Source organism: Myxocyprinus asiaticus, chromosome 3 (assembly GCF_019703515.2).
Source record: "Myxocyprinus asiaticus isolate MX2 ecotype Aquarium Trade chromosome 3, UBuf_Myxa_2, whole genome shotgun sequence".
NCBI lineage: Eukaryota > Metazoa > Chordata > Actinopteri > Cypriniformes > Catostomidae > Myxocyprinus > Myxocyprinus asiaticus.
Window position 1 is genome coordinate 32837990 of NC_059346.1, and position 17449 is coordinate 32855438.

The 17449-nt window shown below is 37.1% G+C and overlaps 1 protein-coding gene across 7 annotated transcripts in view; it reads left to right on the forward strand.

Annotated features, from left to right (window-relative positions):
• Nucleotides 1-15680, forward strand: part of LOC127427864 (kelch-like protein 13) — a 94294-nt gene extending 78614 nt beyond the window's left edge. For all 7 annotated transcript variants that reach the window (XM_051675742.1, XM_051675769.1, XM_051675751.1 and 4 more), the window contains 5 exons: nt 416-548; nt 2503-2699; nt 2790-3585; nt 7659-7772; nt 14326-15680. In XM_051675742.1, coding sequence (XP_051531702.1) covers nt 416-548; nt 2503-2699; nt 2790-3585; nt 7659-7772; nt 14326-14819 — 1734 coding nt within the window. In that variant the 3' untranslated portion in view covers nt 14820-15680. The remainder of the gene's footprint in view (nt 1-415; nt 549-2502; nt 2700-2789; nt 3586-7658; nt 7773-14325) is intronic.
• The last annotated feature ends 1769 nt before the right edge of the window (nt 15681-17449 follow it).

Sequence of the window (17449 nt, forward strand, 5' to 3'; positions counted from 1 at the left end):
GTGTGTCTGTGTCTGTGTGTGTGTGTGTGTGTGTGTGTTTAAGTGGACAGTGGCTCTGTCCTGTTAATTATGGCTCATCTCCACCATGGGAGCCCATCTCTGTTGCAGTCCCCTCACACATCTGACCTCATGTTCATTAATTAACCACCACAATCTTTCATTCAGAAATGGCGCTCATGGGACGAATGGTAATGATACTGCTCCTTAACATTCACATTCTGTTTTCATGAGAGGTAATAACAGATGCTGTAGTGTTTTTTTTTTTCCTTTTTTTTTTTCTCAAGAGCACTTTATTCATTCTTTTTTTTCCCCATTCTCACTGAATTCATTATATGCACTACAGAAATGCTTGTCAGCTCCTTCATTCCCTCTCCTCTATCTTATTTCTCTCTTTCTCTCCCTCTCTCTTTCTCAGGGTTTTGACCAGTTGAGGATAGAAGGCCTGCTGTGTGATGTCACGTTGGTGGCAGGAGACGGGGATGAAGCATTTCCTGTTCACCGAGCCATGATGGCCTCCTCTAGCGACTATTTTAAAGCCATGTTTACAGGTGAGCAAGAGAACAAGGGAATGGAGAGAGATGGGATAACAAAGGATTATATGAGGTAAAGCCAAGTTTCCAGGTGAGGAAAGGATAAAGAGAGGAAGAATGAAAACATCCATGGTTTAAAGACAGAAAGGTCAAAGTTTGTGAGAGGACATCGAAAAGAAAGGAGAAAGAGAATGCATTTGAGATGGAAATTAGATGAATGTTTCCTAAAACAAGATTATGTGCTGTACTGAACTAAACTGTCTCCTTAAATGAATGTTCTGGGTTCAATACAAGTTAAACTCTAATCGACATCTTTTGTAGCATAATGTTGATTACCACTCAAATTAATTTCGATTTGCCAATCTTTTCTTTAAAAAAAGCAAAAATCGATGTTACAGTGAGGCACTTACAATGGAAGTGAATGTGGACAATTTTTGGAGGATTTAAAGGTGGAAATGTGAAGATTATAATTTTACAAAAGCACTTATATTAATTCTTCTGTTAAAACTCATCTAATATTTGAGCTCTAAAGCTGTTTAAATCATCATTTTTACAGTCCTTTTAGGATTTGTGGACATTACATCATTACAAGAATTTGTCAAATTGGCTATAACTTTACACAGAAAAGGTTAGTAAGTGATTTTATCACACTTAAATCATGTTAACTTACATATTGTTTATGTCTTGTGGCAATACTTTTGAATGAGTATTTTAACGTTCAAAAATTGGCCCCCATTCACTTCAATTGTAAGTTTCTCACTGTAACCCAGATATTTGCTTTTTTTAAAGAAAAGGAGGGACAAGTCAAATAAATTTTTGTGGCAATCAATATTATGCCACACATGCTGTCGATTGAGCTAAACTTGTATTGAATCCGGAATATTCCTTTAAATCTTTTCTGTCTGCTTGTTTTATTATTCAGTCTGTTCCTCATGTAAATATCAGTGGCATGTCAGTCTCATTTAGTCACATCAGAGATTTCCCTCAGAGCTCAGAATGTTCCAGATTTCTTTCCTCTCTCTCTCTCTCTCTCTCTCTCCATCATCTGTTCCTGAGGAAGAAAAAACAAAGCAAGAGAGGTGAAAAAGATAAGAAAGCAAGGGACTTGCTTAGGGTTATTTGGAGAAGCTTGTTCAAAGATAGTCTGTTTTATGGAAAGGGCTAGCATCTCATTATTTGGATTCAGTTCAGTTATTCCCTTAATAATTATGCCATTTAATACTGCATACTATAAAACCCTGGATGAATTCATAAAAAATCAAATAAAAAACTAGGGATTAAATTAATTCAGAGCCATTGTGTGAGAGTACTATGTTATAGTTAAAAGAGAGCAGTTTGCCATGAATTTTCATTCTAGAGGCTTATACTCTTTGTATGTAGCTGAGAAATGTGATCTCTCTCTCTCTTTGTCTGTATCTCAGCTAATGCTGTGCATCTCCTAATACATGAGAAATATTTAGCCAAATCAAGCTCCAAAGGGTTCAAAGTCCTGTTAGCAGATATGGGCCATGAGCGGTTCAGCACTTTAAGACAGATAATTTCCGTCTGTTTTGCTTTCTTTCGTCCTCCCTTGTGTTCTGTTTATCCTTTGCGCTCTCTCTTTCTCATTCTCTCTTTCTCTGAATAGTTGAGAAATCACATCTGAATTAATGAAAGTGGTGTGGTTTATTTCAAACGTGGCTCTTGAATAAATGGCTCATTATCTTGGTAGAGAGAATTGGTGACAGACTCACTTAGCTTCACTCTTTTCCTTTATCTGTCTTTCTCCTTATTGTTTCTGTCACTCTCCCCACTCTTCCTTTAATTCTCTACCTATGCGATACACTTTTGCGAATCCCTCCCCTAATTTTTTTCTTCCTCTTTCTCTTCATCTGCCCGTTTTCCTATTTTAAATCTATTTTGCTGTCATTTCTTTTCACTGATTTTCTCTCTTTCATATCTTCCCTGCTTTCTCTTTTACTTTTTTCCACAGGTGGAATGAAAGAGCAGGATTTAATGTGTATAAAGCTACATGGTGTGAATCGAATAGGGCTAAAGAAGATTATAGACTTCATTTATACCGCCAAACTCTCTCTCAACATGGAAAACCTACAGGACACCCTAGAGGCTGCTAGCTTTCTCCAGATTCTGCCTGTCCTTGACTTCTGCAAAGTCTTTCTCATTTCTGGGGTAAAACACTGATTTATACCTGTATGCCTTTTAAAATTAGTATTTTTTAGACTTTATAGTACTAAAACACAGCTCCATCTCCCTTTGTAGGTGTCATTGGATAACTGTGTGGAGGTGGGCCGTATCGCCAACACCTACAACCTCACTGAGGTTGACAAATACGTCAACAACTTCATCCTCAAGAATTTTCCCTCACTACTGGGCACCGGCGAGTTTGTCAAACTTCCATTTGAACGTCTAGCATTTGTGCTCTCCTCTAACAGTCTAAAACACTGCAGCGAGCTTGACCTGTTTAAAGCTGCTTGCCGCTGGCTACGTTATGAAGATGGCCGCATGGAATACGCCGCCAAGCTAATGCGCAATATCCGATTTCCACTCATGAGTCCAACAGAACTCATAAACCATGTACAGACTGTCGACTTCATGCGTACAGACAATACCTGTGTTAATCTTTTATTAGAAGCCAGCAACTACCAGATGATGCCATACATGCAGCCAGTGATGCAATCAGAACGAACTGCTATCCGTTCGGACAACACTCATTTAATAACCCTAGGGGGAGTGCTGCGGCAACAGCTAGTTGTAAGTAAAGAGTTGCGACTTTTTGACGAAAAAGCGCACGAATGGAAGGCATTGGCACCAATGGATGCACCACGCTACCAGCATGGGATTGCAGTGATTGGGAACTTTTTGTACGTGGTTGGTGGACAGAGTAACTATGACACGAAAGGTAAAACAGCTGTGGATACTGTGTTCAGATATGACCCAAGGTATAACAAGTGGATTCAGGTGGCATGTTTGAATGAGAAGAGAACCTTCTTTCATCTGAGTGCACTCAAAGGACATCTGTATGCCGTGGGAGGAAGAAATGCTGCAGGAGAGCTGGGTAAGTAAATTATTTTAGTGTGACAGCAGGGGAGAGATTTCTATGGAACTCACTGTTTCAGTTGTTGAAGTGTGGGACGTTTTGTAAAAACTATATTAAAGGAATATGTCACAAATTTTGTCATCATTTACTCATGTTGTTCTAAACATGAATAACTTGCCTTATGTGAACACAATAGGGTCGCACGGTATACTGGTACAAACGGAATATCAACATTTTTAAAGCCATACAATATCGTCGTCTTGCTAATTTCGATACTGAACTACAATATGGTGCTATTAGCAACATTTTATTGAATTTGACATTTTTGGGATGAAATTAATGACAGTTTAACAATTAATCATATTCAAACCTTGATATGATGTGATCATTAAACCGCAAAAGAATAAAATTTAAATATATATATATATATATATACACACACACACACAGTATATATTCTGCATGTGCTGCACACTTCAGAATGAATGAGAGGTGCCGCTGTCATACTTCACACAGACACAGATCTCACGTGATGCTTATGATGCAATGTGTTCAGTGTATGAGTGGCTATTAACTCACACTCCGTTGCAGCTCTGAGGTTGTAGCTCGTGAGTATTTCAGCATTTCATTTGGAATGGGGAGCTTATTAAAAAATTACCATAAAAAACATACAGGAAGAACTCAAAGAAAAATATGAATACTGTATGTTCAAAGTAGTAGCAATAATACTTCTAATAACAATAATTTAACATCTAAATTATATTCTTATTATTATTATAATATGTAAGCAATATCACAAAATTGTGTGTGTGTGTATTTAGAAAAAACAGAATTTGTAACTGCAAGGCTTTATGCAGATCAAGTCATTTGTAATTTTGTCAGTAATCTGAGGCTGTTTATTTATTGCTTAAGTATCAATTTAGTATCGATACCAAGGTACCAGGGCTGGTATCGTACCAAAGCCAAAATTGTGGTATTGGAGCAACCTTAGAATACAAAAAGACATGTTAGACAGAATGTTAGTCTGTGACCTTTCACTTCCATCTTTTCATTGCATCTGTACAATGAAAGTGAATTGAAACTGAGGGCTGTCATTCTGCCTAACATCTCCTTTTTTGTTCCACAGAAGAAAGACATACAGTTGTACAGGTTTGGAACAACATGAGGGTGGCTTAATAATCACAGAATGTAAATATTTGGGAATTTCTTGCAGTTTAATACTTCTTCAATTTGGATAAATTATTAAAACAAAACTTTAAGCTTAATGGACAGATGGTGAATTGATTTTCCCTTGGCTTGGTCCAATAATTAGTTTATATGAAATGTGATTTTTATACCCCTACTTTTTATTCTATTCATTTGTAGGGACAGAATAATGCTATTATTTCAGAGTTCTCCTGTCTTGTTTCAAATAGACTCTTAGTTCTAAAATTAACCCATTAAAGCTTTTTGGGCAGGAACTAATGGTGAATCTTGACTACTTAACAATATGGGGGGGTAAAATCTTAATTAGTCATGTAATAGTGCACGCATTTGTCAATGTGCTGTTTAATCAATCAGTCAGAATATGATGTAATAATTTTTGCTAAGCAAGGCAGTTGCTATGGTTAAAAGACCATAACAGAAAAAGGTGGAGAATAACTGGAAGAGAAGGTTCTTGCAGGGTGAATGCCCCAATGGAACTTAGCAAACTTAAATGCCAGCATAGCGCCAGATAACAAAAGCGGATTGCCAGGATATAGACAGACACATGACACATGGATGTCCACATGTATGCACATGTGCACACTCAAACAAAAATAAATGTTTCATCATCCTATCCAATGTTCTTCTCAAATACAGTGTACACAAACGCACAACCTCTTTCTCTTTTACACAACAGACTGCACAAGGTCCAGCTATTTAAAGCAGCCAGATGTTACCCACAATTGACAGAAAGGAGACAAACACACACACACACACACAAATGATTCACTCTATAGAGAACAGAGTTTTGATTATGGACTCTCACACACTTCCTTCCACATAGAGAGAGTGAGCAATTTGACTCGCAGCCCTCTGTAATTTAACTTACATTAAAAATTCTAGGCTTTCTCATGTTTATCAGAATACTTCAATCCTTAAGCATTAATTAGTACCAAATGTTTCCGTGGTCTTCGTTTCCATAACGACCAACATCATGACAGTCATGTGGAATTTACGGCTTTGAGTTGAATGTAATCTTTTTACTAGAGGTAGCCCATATGTCGGTTTTACCGATTAATCGGTGCTGATAGTTGCTTTTTGGAACTATCGGTTATCGGCAAAACTCTTTTATTCCTCATCAATAAACCCCATCTGGTGAAATAAATATATATATATATATATATATAAAAACTCTTCATCTGGTGAATATATTGCTATAAAAAGATTCATTTTGTGTATACTTAAATATAGAGCATTGTAACGGAGCCAAGTCTGTCATTTCAAAATAAGTGTCCCTGTGTGTTTCAGGCTTGTTTATAATTAAAAGTCCCATGCTATGCACCAAATTTTTAAGGTTATTATTGGAATTTTGCTTGTACAATAAACTGCTTTTGGGATTTTATTCATTTTGGACTCTTGTAGCCTCTGTGTTCCCATCATAGTAAGGAAAGACTACGATTTTTTTTTTTAGCTTTCTTTAAATCGATTTAAAATAAAAACTTGGAACTTGCTATTATGAGAGTTGGCTTCAAATGTCAAGTGATTGATTTCTAAAACTACAGTCCCCAGATAACTGGTGAGTTAAGAGACTCTTAGTTAAAAAATAATTGGTAATATTCAACATACATTTTCTTATGAAAGATGCATCAATCTTTGAATGATGGTAGATTAGGCATGTATTAAATTGTATACAATTCAGATGCAGTTAACTTTTAAATATACATTTCACTTTTATTGTATTTAAAAAGAGGTAGTAATAATTTTTTCTTAGTGTGAAAATACAGAGCCTAATGTGTGTTAGAGAGGTATTGGAGAATTTGATGAATGAAATCATCTGGACACAGAATGCAATGAGTGATATTTAAAGTCATTTTTTGGGGACCGACTTTAAATGGAACTGTCTGTTTTCAGATGATTTTTTTTTTTTAAGCACTGAGTGTGGTATTTCTGATTCTGTATCAGTCAATGGGACAGATTCTTCTGAATTGTCAAGGTCTTTAGTGGAAAATGAGCTGCATGTATTTAACAATGTGCTGTCTATTTATTTGCATGCTTTAATGAACAGTAATCTAGACCTCTCTCACTGCTTTTGTCCTTTAAGCCAAAATACAGCCTTGGCATTAGGAGCCGTTTTGTGATGTGGTTGGCTGGATCTTATCTGATATCAAAGACTAATGTACAAAAGTAGGTGCCTTTGGAGCTCTTTCAGTCCTGGAGTTGATCAGTCTTGACTGGAAGTGTATTATTATGTGGCTATATCAGATCTCTTCATTATCAGTTTCATCTGAAAATGATAAATGCATTTTATATCATAATAAGCTACAATTCAAATGTGTTTCCTTAGATTTATTTATTTGTATATAAAATGTAAGATAAGCATAGATTCAGATTTGGATAGATTACAGTAGATGAGACCAACAATCTTTCTGAATATTTAAAAAGGTGAAATAAAGGTGTTTGTTTGTGTCCATAAAGGAGAAATAGAGAGAGATTAAAACTCTTTTTGGGGTCATATCATATATAATTTAATCAAATAATCATAGTTCATTTTTTCTTTGGCTGTGTGCCAGTGGCCCAGATGTGTACTGCACCTTATGTCCAATAATAATGGATATCTATTTTTATATGGTCTTTATTAAGTTGCTGGATATCAGCATCTACATTTTTATCTGTTATATATGTGCATGTTCTGTATGCAAGTGTAATTACATTTGTGTGGTCATGTATAATGGAGCACTTCCTTGTTCTCTCCTGTTTGTCAAAACATGACTAATGTAGGACAGATCTCATGGTGTCCTTTCCTCCTGGTCCCACATTAAATCAGCTGTTAGTCTAGTAGTCATTTAGTTTCTTGGCATTTATACTTCACTTTTTTCCCCTCATTCTCTTTCTCTCACTCTTTGTAGCAACTGTGGAGTGTTATAACCCCAGGACGAATGAATGGACTTACGTGGCAAAAATGAACGAGCCCCATTACGGACACGCAGGCACAGTTTATGGAGGATTCATGTACATTTCAGGTACCACTCGAATACAAGTATGTTTTTGTTATTTTTGTGCATATGTCTGATGTGCAAGTCAAAAAAGCTGGTTGGAGGTGTAGCCTGACAGGTAGTGCATATGCATAGAGTCACTTTGTTTACTTTTTTGGGGGGTAAAACAACCTATGAATGACTTGCGTATATTGTCAATCCTCGTTAAGATAGGATAGTAGAACGAATGTTAGCATTGTAAAATTATGCACATCACCTTTAAATTTAGTTGTGTGTTCTCTTTCTCACTCTCACACACACATTTTTACATATCAGGTAGCGTGTAAGGTGTCACATGACAGGAAGAGAAAGAAAGGGAGAGGATGTGATGTTCACCCCACACTCACTTATAAACACACACAGAGACTCTATTCCAAAACTTAGTGAGCTGCCTTGCTGCCTACAAAATGAAATGGAGCCTCATAAGTGGCTGATTTGTAAGGCTCTACATTGTCAAGTAGTCACCCTTTGCCTAGAATTAGCAGACATGTACTCTTGACATTTTCTCAACCAACTTCTTGAGGTATCACCCTGGGATGCTTTTTAAACAGTATTGAAGGAGTTCCCATCTATGTTGGGCACTTATTGGCTGCTTTTCTTTATTATTTGGTCCAAGTCATCAGTTTAAAAAAAAAAAAAAAATTAATACAATTTTAGTTGTATTAATATGGTTGCACAATTATATTTTTGTCTACAAAACTAATTTCAAATATTTAAGCACACACCTTCAGATCAAAAGATTTTTAAGATCATGAGAAACATTTCAGTCAAGCGTACATGGCACACACATATTTAGGGTAAAATAGTCAGTTTTTAATTTAACTATTTTATCTATACATTTGAGTATTGAATGAATTGTACATTTTAGATTTACAAAGTAGACTTCTCTCACATTGTCCACCATTTTGGGTTTGTTTTTTCACTGATCTCATTGCAGTGCATTCTGGGAGTGCCTTCTCTGTGAAGGATCTATGCGATGCTACCTTCACATGTATCAAAATCACAGTATTTTAGAAGGCAGAATAATAAAGTATTTTTGGAACAGCCTCCATGTCGGGAGGGCACGTACTGCGTGATGCTTTAAAATGCTGTTTACAATGGCAAAATGCAGTAACTACACGTTCAGTCAAAATTTTGTTATAATGGGTCTCTTAGACCATGGGTTTTCAAACTTGGGTCCGGGTACTGCCAGGGGGCACTAGGGGTTCCACAGAACATTTTATTGGGGGGAATTTAAAAAAAAATTTTTTTTTTGACAATATTATTTTTTCATTCGGCTTTCTAAATACATGTAAATACATTACAGTGAGTAGAAAAAAGATATGTGCTCAGTTTAATCATTTCTTTTAATTTTCTTAATTTCCTTTATTACATTAACAGGTAACACTTTACAATAAGGTTCCATTTGTTAACATTAGTTAACTATATTTAACACGAATAACAACGAACTATACTTTTCCACCATTTGTTAATCTTGATTAATGTTAATTTTAACATTTTTCTAATACATATTTAGCATTAAAAGTTGTACATGTTAACATAAAAAACCTAGTAATGAACAATTGTTTTTTTTATCAATTAAGATTAACCAAGATTAATAAATGCTGTTGAAAAATATTGTTCATTGTTAGCTCATGATAGCTTATGCATTAACTAATTGTAAAGTGTTACCGAATGACAATATTATGACAATTATTTAATTTTGCACACATGTTGTCTTTATAATATCACACTTACTATTTTTTCTCACACAGTATAAATGAGACTTTATACATAAAAATGTAAAGCTTCCTATATATTTAAGGAAGGTGGTCCCTCACGAGGGGATCATCATGTTTGGGGGTCCTTGGAATCAAAAAGTTTAAAAACCCTTTTCTTAGACTATGATCTGTCCTGTGACAGACAGGTTTGGTTCAACTATGCTTAGAATCAGAGGAAATAAAGAGAGACCTTTATTGTACCTTTATTATCCACATTTCGCTGGACAATCAAAAAATTTTGGAGCCATTTTTCTCAGTTTCAGAGTTGCCTTAGGTACTGCATTATGGCTCTGGAGGTCAGCATAAATACATTTCTCTGTGTGTGGGTGGGTTTGGGTGGTTTACGAGGACATTTATATAGGTTACGACTGGTAATTACAAGGGTATTATGCTATAAATGTGGTTTATGAGGACATTTCTAATGTCCACATAATTCAAATCGCTTAAAAAACATACAAAATTATGTTTTATTGAAAATGTAAAATGCAGAAAGTTTTTTGTGAGGGTTAGGTTTAGGGTTAGGGTTAGGGGATAGAATCTATAGTTCATACAGTATAAAAATCATTATGTCTATGGAGAGTCCTCATAATGATAGCTGCACCAACGTGTGTGTGTGTGCATGTGCATTTTCTCAGTCATACACACCGTAACACACTTTCAAACTACAGGAATTGAAATTCCCATCTAAATAGAGGAAGACACACATGCACACTCTCAAAGGGTGTTAACCTGCAGGATTGTTGCCATCACATGTTCACTTCACAGGATTGCAGCTCAAATCCCGCTTTATGGAGAGGAGTCCTGCTTTTTCTGAGAAAGTTAAACAGAGCGTGAGAGAGAGATGGGTAGGATAGGGTGGTGAGATTTGATGTAGTGATGACATGAATCAGAGGAGTGTGTTTCTGTGTGAAAATGAACATTGAAGTATGTAGGAGGAGTGTGATCACACACACACACATACAGGGCTGTGATATGGATGCTCAAGGCATTCTGATCCCCCCACACACACACATTCACAGGGCGTATAGAAACCTTTCCATACATCAGCATTCACACTTACACAAGCATGAGACAGATGACTCTCTTTTACCTCCGGCAACCTCTAAATAACATTCTCAACTCCTTAACATGATATATGAGCTCCATATATTAGGCAGTATGGCTGTAGGCAGGAACATTTTGTGTGGCAGGTCCCCAAACAATCATTCACCATCAGTAAAGCCTAGAATAATGTATTAAAAAAACTGCCTTTTTTATGTTTATACTCTTATATTAGATTGGAGAGATTGCTTTGAAGACAACATTAAATGGAAATTGATCCATTTAAATAAATGTGCCTGCTCTTATTGTGCATCAGTGCACATTATTCTATGTTCATTTTGTATTATTTTGAATGAAAACAAAACAGACTAACATAATCCAATCATGAAGAAAAAAGGACAAAGATAAAAAACACACATAAATAACAATAAACAACAACACAAGACATTGTCTTTGCATCTTTGTTTTAAAAAAATGAATATTAGGTGTAAGTAAAATTAACATTTAGTGCTGGTTGTTCTAAAGAAAAAAAAAGAATTGTGTTCATAGTCTTAATTCAAAATATAATTCCTTTATCTATGAAACTGTTTTTTTTTTTTTTTGTTGTTGTTTTTTTCTGTTGACATAAGGCCACATGGGCAGGGAAAATAATGTTAAACAATAATGTAATAGCATACTTTACACAGTTTAATGAATCAAGTGCTGTTTAAGGATGGGAATCATTAGGATTTTAACGATTCTGATTCCTCTTTACGATTCCAGTTCCTTAAGGGTCCCATTAATGATTAATTTAGTACTTTTGTGGAAGAAACAAGATGATTTCATATTTTAAGAGAACAGATTCTTATAGTGTTTGCACAGACTTTTTAATTAAAATGTTTTATTCATTCAGTCATGTTTATAAAATATCACTAATTACAACAAAACTCATAATGTGTATCTTTAACTACACATTGTCATACCAACAGCCATCTAGTAATAAATCTCATAAGTCTCACAAGCCTCAAGTACACATACAGTAAAATTTCTGTTCATTTCAAATTCGACAAGAAGAAATTAAATTAGTTCTGGACGAAGCACTGTATGTTTTGCAGTGTTGAGTAAAAAGAATCCACTCATAAGAATAATTTATTCAGGAATCGACCTACACTGGCCTCACTGTATGCTTTGTGCTACTGACTCAATTGCAGTGTTGCAGTGCTGCTGAATGGTAGCGCAGGAAAGAGTAACACTGTCAAGAGTATTTTAATACTGTGTTCTGTCCACATCGACTGAAGAATTTGTGTTCAAGAATTGTTAATGGATTTGAAAGACATGAAAATAATTCGATTCTGGTATTTCTAAAATACGGATTCCGATCTGAATTAGAACCGGTTCTTGGTTCCTGACCCTAATGCCGTCCTACAATTTCCGTGGAATATTCTGAAATCGGTTTTGTTCTAGTTTGATAATAGTGGCCGATGGCATGAACACATTTTCTTCACTGGGAAAACATTGATCTTGTCATTACGGCAGTGTAATTTTTGAGTGGTAATGTTTGCTTTAAGAAGTCTTGTCTAAACTGTCCTTGTAATTATACAAAATATGAATTTCTAGTCAGACCCCTCCACCATATCTCTCATTTTTGCCTCAAGTATAGTGTACTTATGCATGCATGTGTGGAAACTCACAAAAGCCAGTGATGTACACACACATTTGAATTTATTCTTACACTTCTCTTTTCCTTTCTCTTTTTCACCCATGCTCTTTCTCCATTAATCTCTAGTATTTTTGGAACTGCTGATCTTTTTGTTTTTACTCTGGTGTCTGTGCCCTCACTCTTACATCCCCCCTCTCTCTCTGCCAGTTATATAGGTCATGAAATGGTGTTCTGGGTATTTGGTATTTAAGCTCTGTTTGCGCATTGTGAATTAATGTGAAAATATGAAATTGTCTCTCATATCTGTCTTGTTTTTTTTAACGATAGTTCATTGTCTTTTTTGCTGCATCATGCTCTGTTCAGTGTTTCTTTCCTCTATTTTATCCTCTCTTTTTCTCTTATTTTCCTAATCTCACCTCGTCCTCTCTTTTCCAATTGCCTCGGTTTCATTTGAAACTTTCTCCTTTTCTGTCTTATTTGTATTTTGTTTCACATAAATGTGAGGGGAGAAGGGTGTGTGTGTGTGATTCCATTCTCCTTTCTGAGCGAAGAGAGTGATGGATGGAGAGATAGAAGGCAAAACTAGGAGAGAGGGAGAGGAAGGAGGGTGTAGTTGGCAGATGCCCATGTGCCTGATGGGATAGTTCTCTTTATTTTCAGCCCTCCCTGTAGACATGTCCTGTTTTATTTTTCCTCTTGTCTTTTTCCTTTTCTTCCCTTTCTAGTCTCAGCCACAGAACCTCAGACTGTTTGTGGTTTGTTTATACTTGGGTGTGTGTGTGTGTGTTTAATAAAATACATTTAACCTTAAAGGTCTGCGTATACTTAGTTTTTCTGCGTTCCGGATTGGATCGCGCCCCGCCAGCCCCGTTGCCTTTCAAAGTATACTTTTCTGATTGTGAGTGAATACGAACGCATTTGATGCATGCGTAATACGACTGCTTTGTAATACTCTTTTAGTATAGTCAGTGGCTGGCGCAAGCGCACAGACAAGGACCGCGTCCTGGGGTCGAGAAAAACATTATGCATACTGTGTACAGAGCAGTCAGCAACCCGGACAACCAGAGTATACTTTGGCCTTAACTCTTTTTCTCAGCAGACCATAAGAGAGTTGATTTTGTGTGTGTGGTTATGTATTACTTTTTGTATATCTATTGCTTCCTAATAGAGCTGTCAAAGTTAACGTTAACACATGCGATTAATTAAAAAAGTTTAACGCATACATTTTTCTTAAATGCTTTCGCAATTAACGCATTTACTGTTAATAAAGCATAAACCAGCATATACACTGGTCAGAGTAGGGGGGGGACCTTTGCAATGTGTCTGCCCAGATTCATTACACTGACACACACTAAGTAATCAAATGATGGGGAAAGGAGCTCTCAACGCTATTTGTTGGGCAAAACAAGACCAGATGGAACTTGTGATAGAAATCGAGTACTTTGCAGCCTCTGTAATGCACAGTTTAATTACCACAGAAACTCGCCAAGTCTCAACTATAACAAAAATGCAGCGCGAGATGTTTTTTTGCAAGCGCTTTTCATTTGGATTTCAAAGTGCCACTTGACACTGGCATTGACGCCCTAATGTGAATCGTGAATATGGCTGCACGGCTGCTGTAGAAAAGCAGATAGCCACAGTGTGTCGGCTGATTAATATTGTGGAGGATGAGAGTTTGAGTTTTAATCCCCATTGCAATGTATATGCAACCTATGGGGAGACTAGTTCTTTTAATTTGTCAAACTCCCACTTAGACTCCAAGAGAAACGTTTGTTACTTGAATTGGTGATATTTTGGTCCATTTCTATCTTTATACTGTGGAAAGCTTTGTTTGAAAAATTTTAATAAAACATTGTTACATATTGTAGGAAACAAATGCATTTTGACAGGAAAAGAAGTATAGAGTAAAATTTCAGCACTTTCAAAATCTGCGATTAATTGCAATTAACTATGAAACATTATGCGATTAATTGTGATTTAAACATTTTAATCGACTGACAGCACTACTTCCTAAAGTATGTACATGCATGCTTCAAAGCTTTCTGAGAAGGGTGTCTGTTTCAGCAGTGGAAATGATGTAAATCTCTCGTTTGTTGTGCAGGTGGAATAACCCACGACACCTTCCAGAAAGAGCTCATGTGTTTCGACCCGGACGCAGACAAATGGACTCAGAAGGCTCCCATGACGACAGTCCGTGGATTGCACTGCATGTGCACTGTCGGCGACCGCCTCTACGTCATCGGCGGAAACCACTTCCGGGGCACCAGCGACTACGACGACGTGCTGAGTTGTGAGTACTACAGCCCCGCCCTCGACCTGTGGACACCAATAGCAGCCATGCTGCGAGGGCAGAGTGATGTGGGCGTGGCCGTATTTGAGAATAAGATATATGTGGTGGGCGGCTACTCGTGGAACAACCGCTGCATGGTAGAGATCGTACAGAAGTACGACCCAGAGAAGGATGAATGGCATAAAGTGTTCGACCTGCCGGAATCCCTCGGTGGTATCAGGGCTTGCACGCTGACCGTGTTTCCCCCCGAGGACCTCTCGCTTACTGGCTCACCGAATCGAGAGTCTCCCCTCTCTGCTCCTTGAGAATGGATGGAGGGAGGGTGAGAGAGACAGAGGAATAAAGGGATAGAACGCTTGATGGACAGATGGATGGATTGACAATAAAACAGCTCCATCCCTGTGCGGACATGCACCCCAGTCTCTCTTGTTCTCTCTCTCTCTCTCTCTCTTTCTCTCTCTCTCTCTCTCTATCTGTATCTCTCTCTGTCCCCACAGGAAAAAGACAATGTTAGCAGTCCCCACTGATATACGTTTCAATCTGTCTGTGGTAAAACCCCTCTCCCTTCCCTTAAATGATTCCACTTCTCTTCCTCATCCCTCTTTTCCCATCCTCCTGAGAGCTAATGATAAAAAGTCCTTCCATCCTTCTTTCCTTCATCCCCTTTTCTTATTTGTTTTGCGATGAGAAAGAAAAATGGAAATACTCCCAGGGTTGTGCGTAATTACATGTCAACACTGCATTTTGGGGTTTGTGGCAGGAATAACATTGACTTGAAAAACAAAAGACTTTGCAATTCAACTTTTCTACCTGAGTTTCGGAGTTTTGCTATGAAGATGTTTCCCTGATGCCCCCTATTCTGAGGTTGCCTACCCCCTCATGGTTCTCTCTGTCCCTCTCACTATCTCTCCATTTTGCCTTTTCATTTTCCCTGTTTCTGTTTACGCTCACCCTTTTTCCTGCTGCCCAATTTTGTACCCTCATTCTCTCTCTCTCAGGGGGTTAGTTGACCTTCGACCACAGGATGTGGACACAGTTTTAAACTCAGGGGTTGGCCTACCCCCATCTAACTGATATTTCATTTCTCTTCTCCTGCTGTTGTTATGAACCATTAACAGAATTGTGTTTTCTAAATTTAATAAACAGAATTTTGAGAAAAAAGAAAATGGTATTGTTTGGATTACTTAACTAACTTGCATCTGCCGTAAAATGGCAGTCCCACAGCCTTTAGTAGGATTTTCTAGTACAAGAGGTTGTGCTGTATTTTGAATGCAATCATGCAGTGCCTGCAAAACCTTAAGCAGTGACTATATTCACAATATAGCATGACCTTGAGAGGCTTACTGATTTAATAAAATGATTATTAATGAATGTAAGACTGAATGAAGGTAAAGGGAAGCTTGTGAATTCAATTTGTTCTTTTACTGGCTTGTTTTGAACAGTTTTTGGTTTACTTCACTGGTGAGTCATTACAAATGGTCCATCATAAAATTGTCTAAACACAACTTTTCTTTACTCTCTTTCAATTTCTCTTTCTATCTCTCTCGGGTAGGTACTAACCTCAGCCTGTCAACTTAGTGTTACTCAGGTTGCCAAAGTGACATACAATCTGTATGTGCGCAGGCTTTCCAGATGAAACATATGGTCACTAATCTATAACAATTTATGAGAGGCACAGGGCTAGGCCTACCCTCACCCTATGGCCCTGTGAGACATAGTCAAATGCATATCTTTTATTGGATAATAACTATGAAAAATAGAGGGCAGTTTTGTGCCAGTTCATCAAATATAATTTAGTCCAGTGAATAGTGAGTTTTGACAGTGCATGTCACAGACATTCGTTTTTCAATTTGACTGCAAACTACTGCAGTGAGAGTGTATATCTGCCTGGCGTGTGTGGGGACTGTCTGGCCTGGTTGGTGTTTTGGCCTGGGGCTGCAGCAGTTATTCTAAATTGCATTAAAGCATCATGGGAAAACAGTACTAAGTGCAGGGTCAAGGGCGACTACAGGTGAGAGCCTCTGGACTTTGTGTACGAGAGAAGGTTTTGACTGTAATACTGTTAGTATTTGAATTGTGAAGAATAAGGCTACTTTTTAAAGGTCCTTTCATGTTTCACTGCACTTCTCTGATAAATACAGATGTCACTGTTGTCTGGCTATCACTGCGGTGCAGTAGCAAATAGACATCACCACTCCCATAAACCCCTCTGTCAAATATTGTCCCAAAAATGTTAGATAGTTCACAAAATTTTGGGGTGAAATGAGGCTAAATTCAAAGCCTAATATTTAAAGGAATTGTTCAGCCAAAAATGAAAATTCTGACATCATCTGCTCACCCTCACGTCGCTTTTCAAATTCAATCAAATGGATGTCATAATTTTTATTTTCAGCTGAACTATTCCTTTAAACGTTAGGCTTTGATTTTTGTCTCACTTCATTGAAAATACAAATTCAGTTATCATCTACTCACCCTCATGTCACTTAAAACCAGTATGTTTTTTCTGCCCTAGCTCTCAAATATTGTTTGAAACCAGCACATTCACAATACACATGAGAACCAATGAAGCTTGTGTGCAAGTTTTTTCTCTTCTGTGGTTTTGAGCGTGCCACTCTTCCAGCAGTATGCAAACAAGGACATTCTTGCTTTTATTGTAAACACACCAGGTTTGAATGGTCAGAAGGCAAGATTTTCAGTAAATAATAACTTGGATTGTGGCATGTTTCTCTCACAAAGCTATCAAATAGCTTTAAAAGACTTGTAATATAGCGCATTTATACAGTTAGACAGTTATAAATGATCACCCTTTTATATTTGTATGGAACAGAGCAGCCTGAAATTTGTGGTAAATAATACCTTTTGTCTTTCACAACCATAGAAAATCAACTGGATTTTAAGCGACATGAGAGTGAGCAGATGATGATGGAGATTTTTT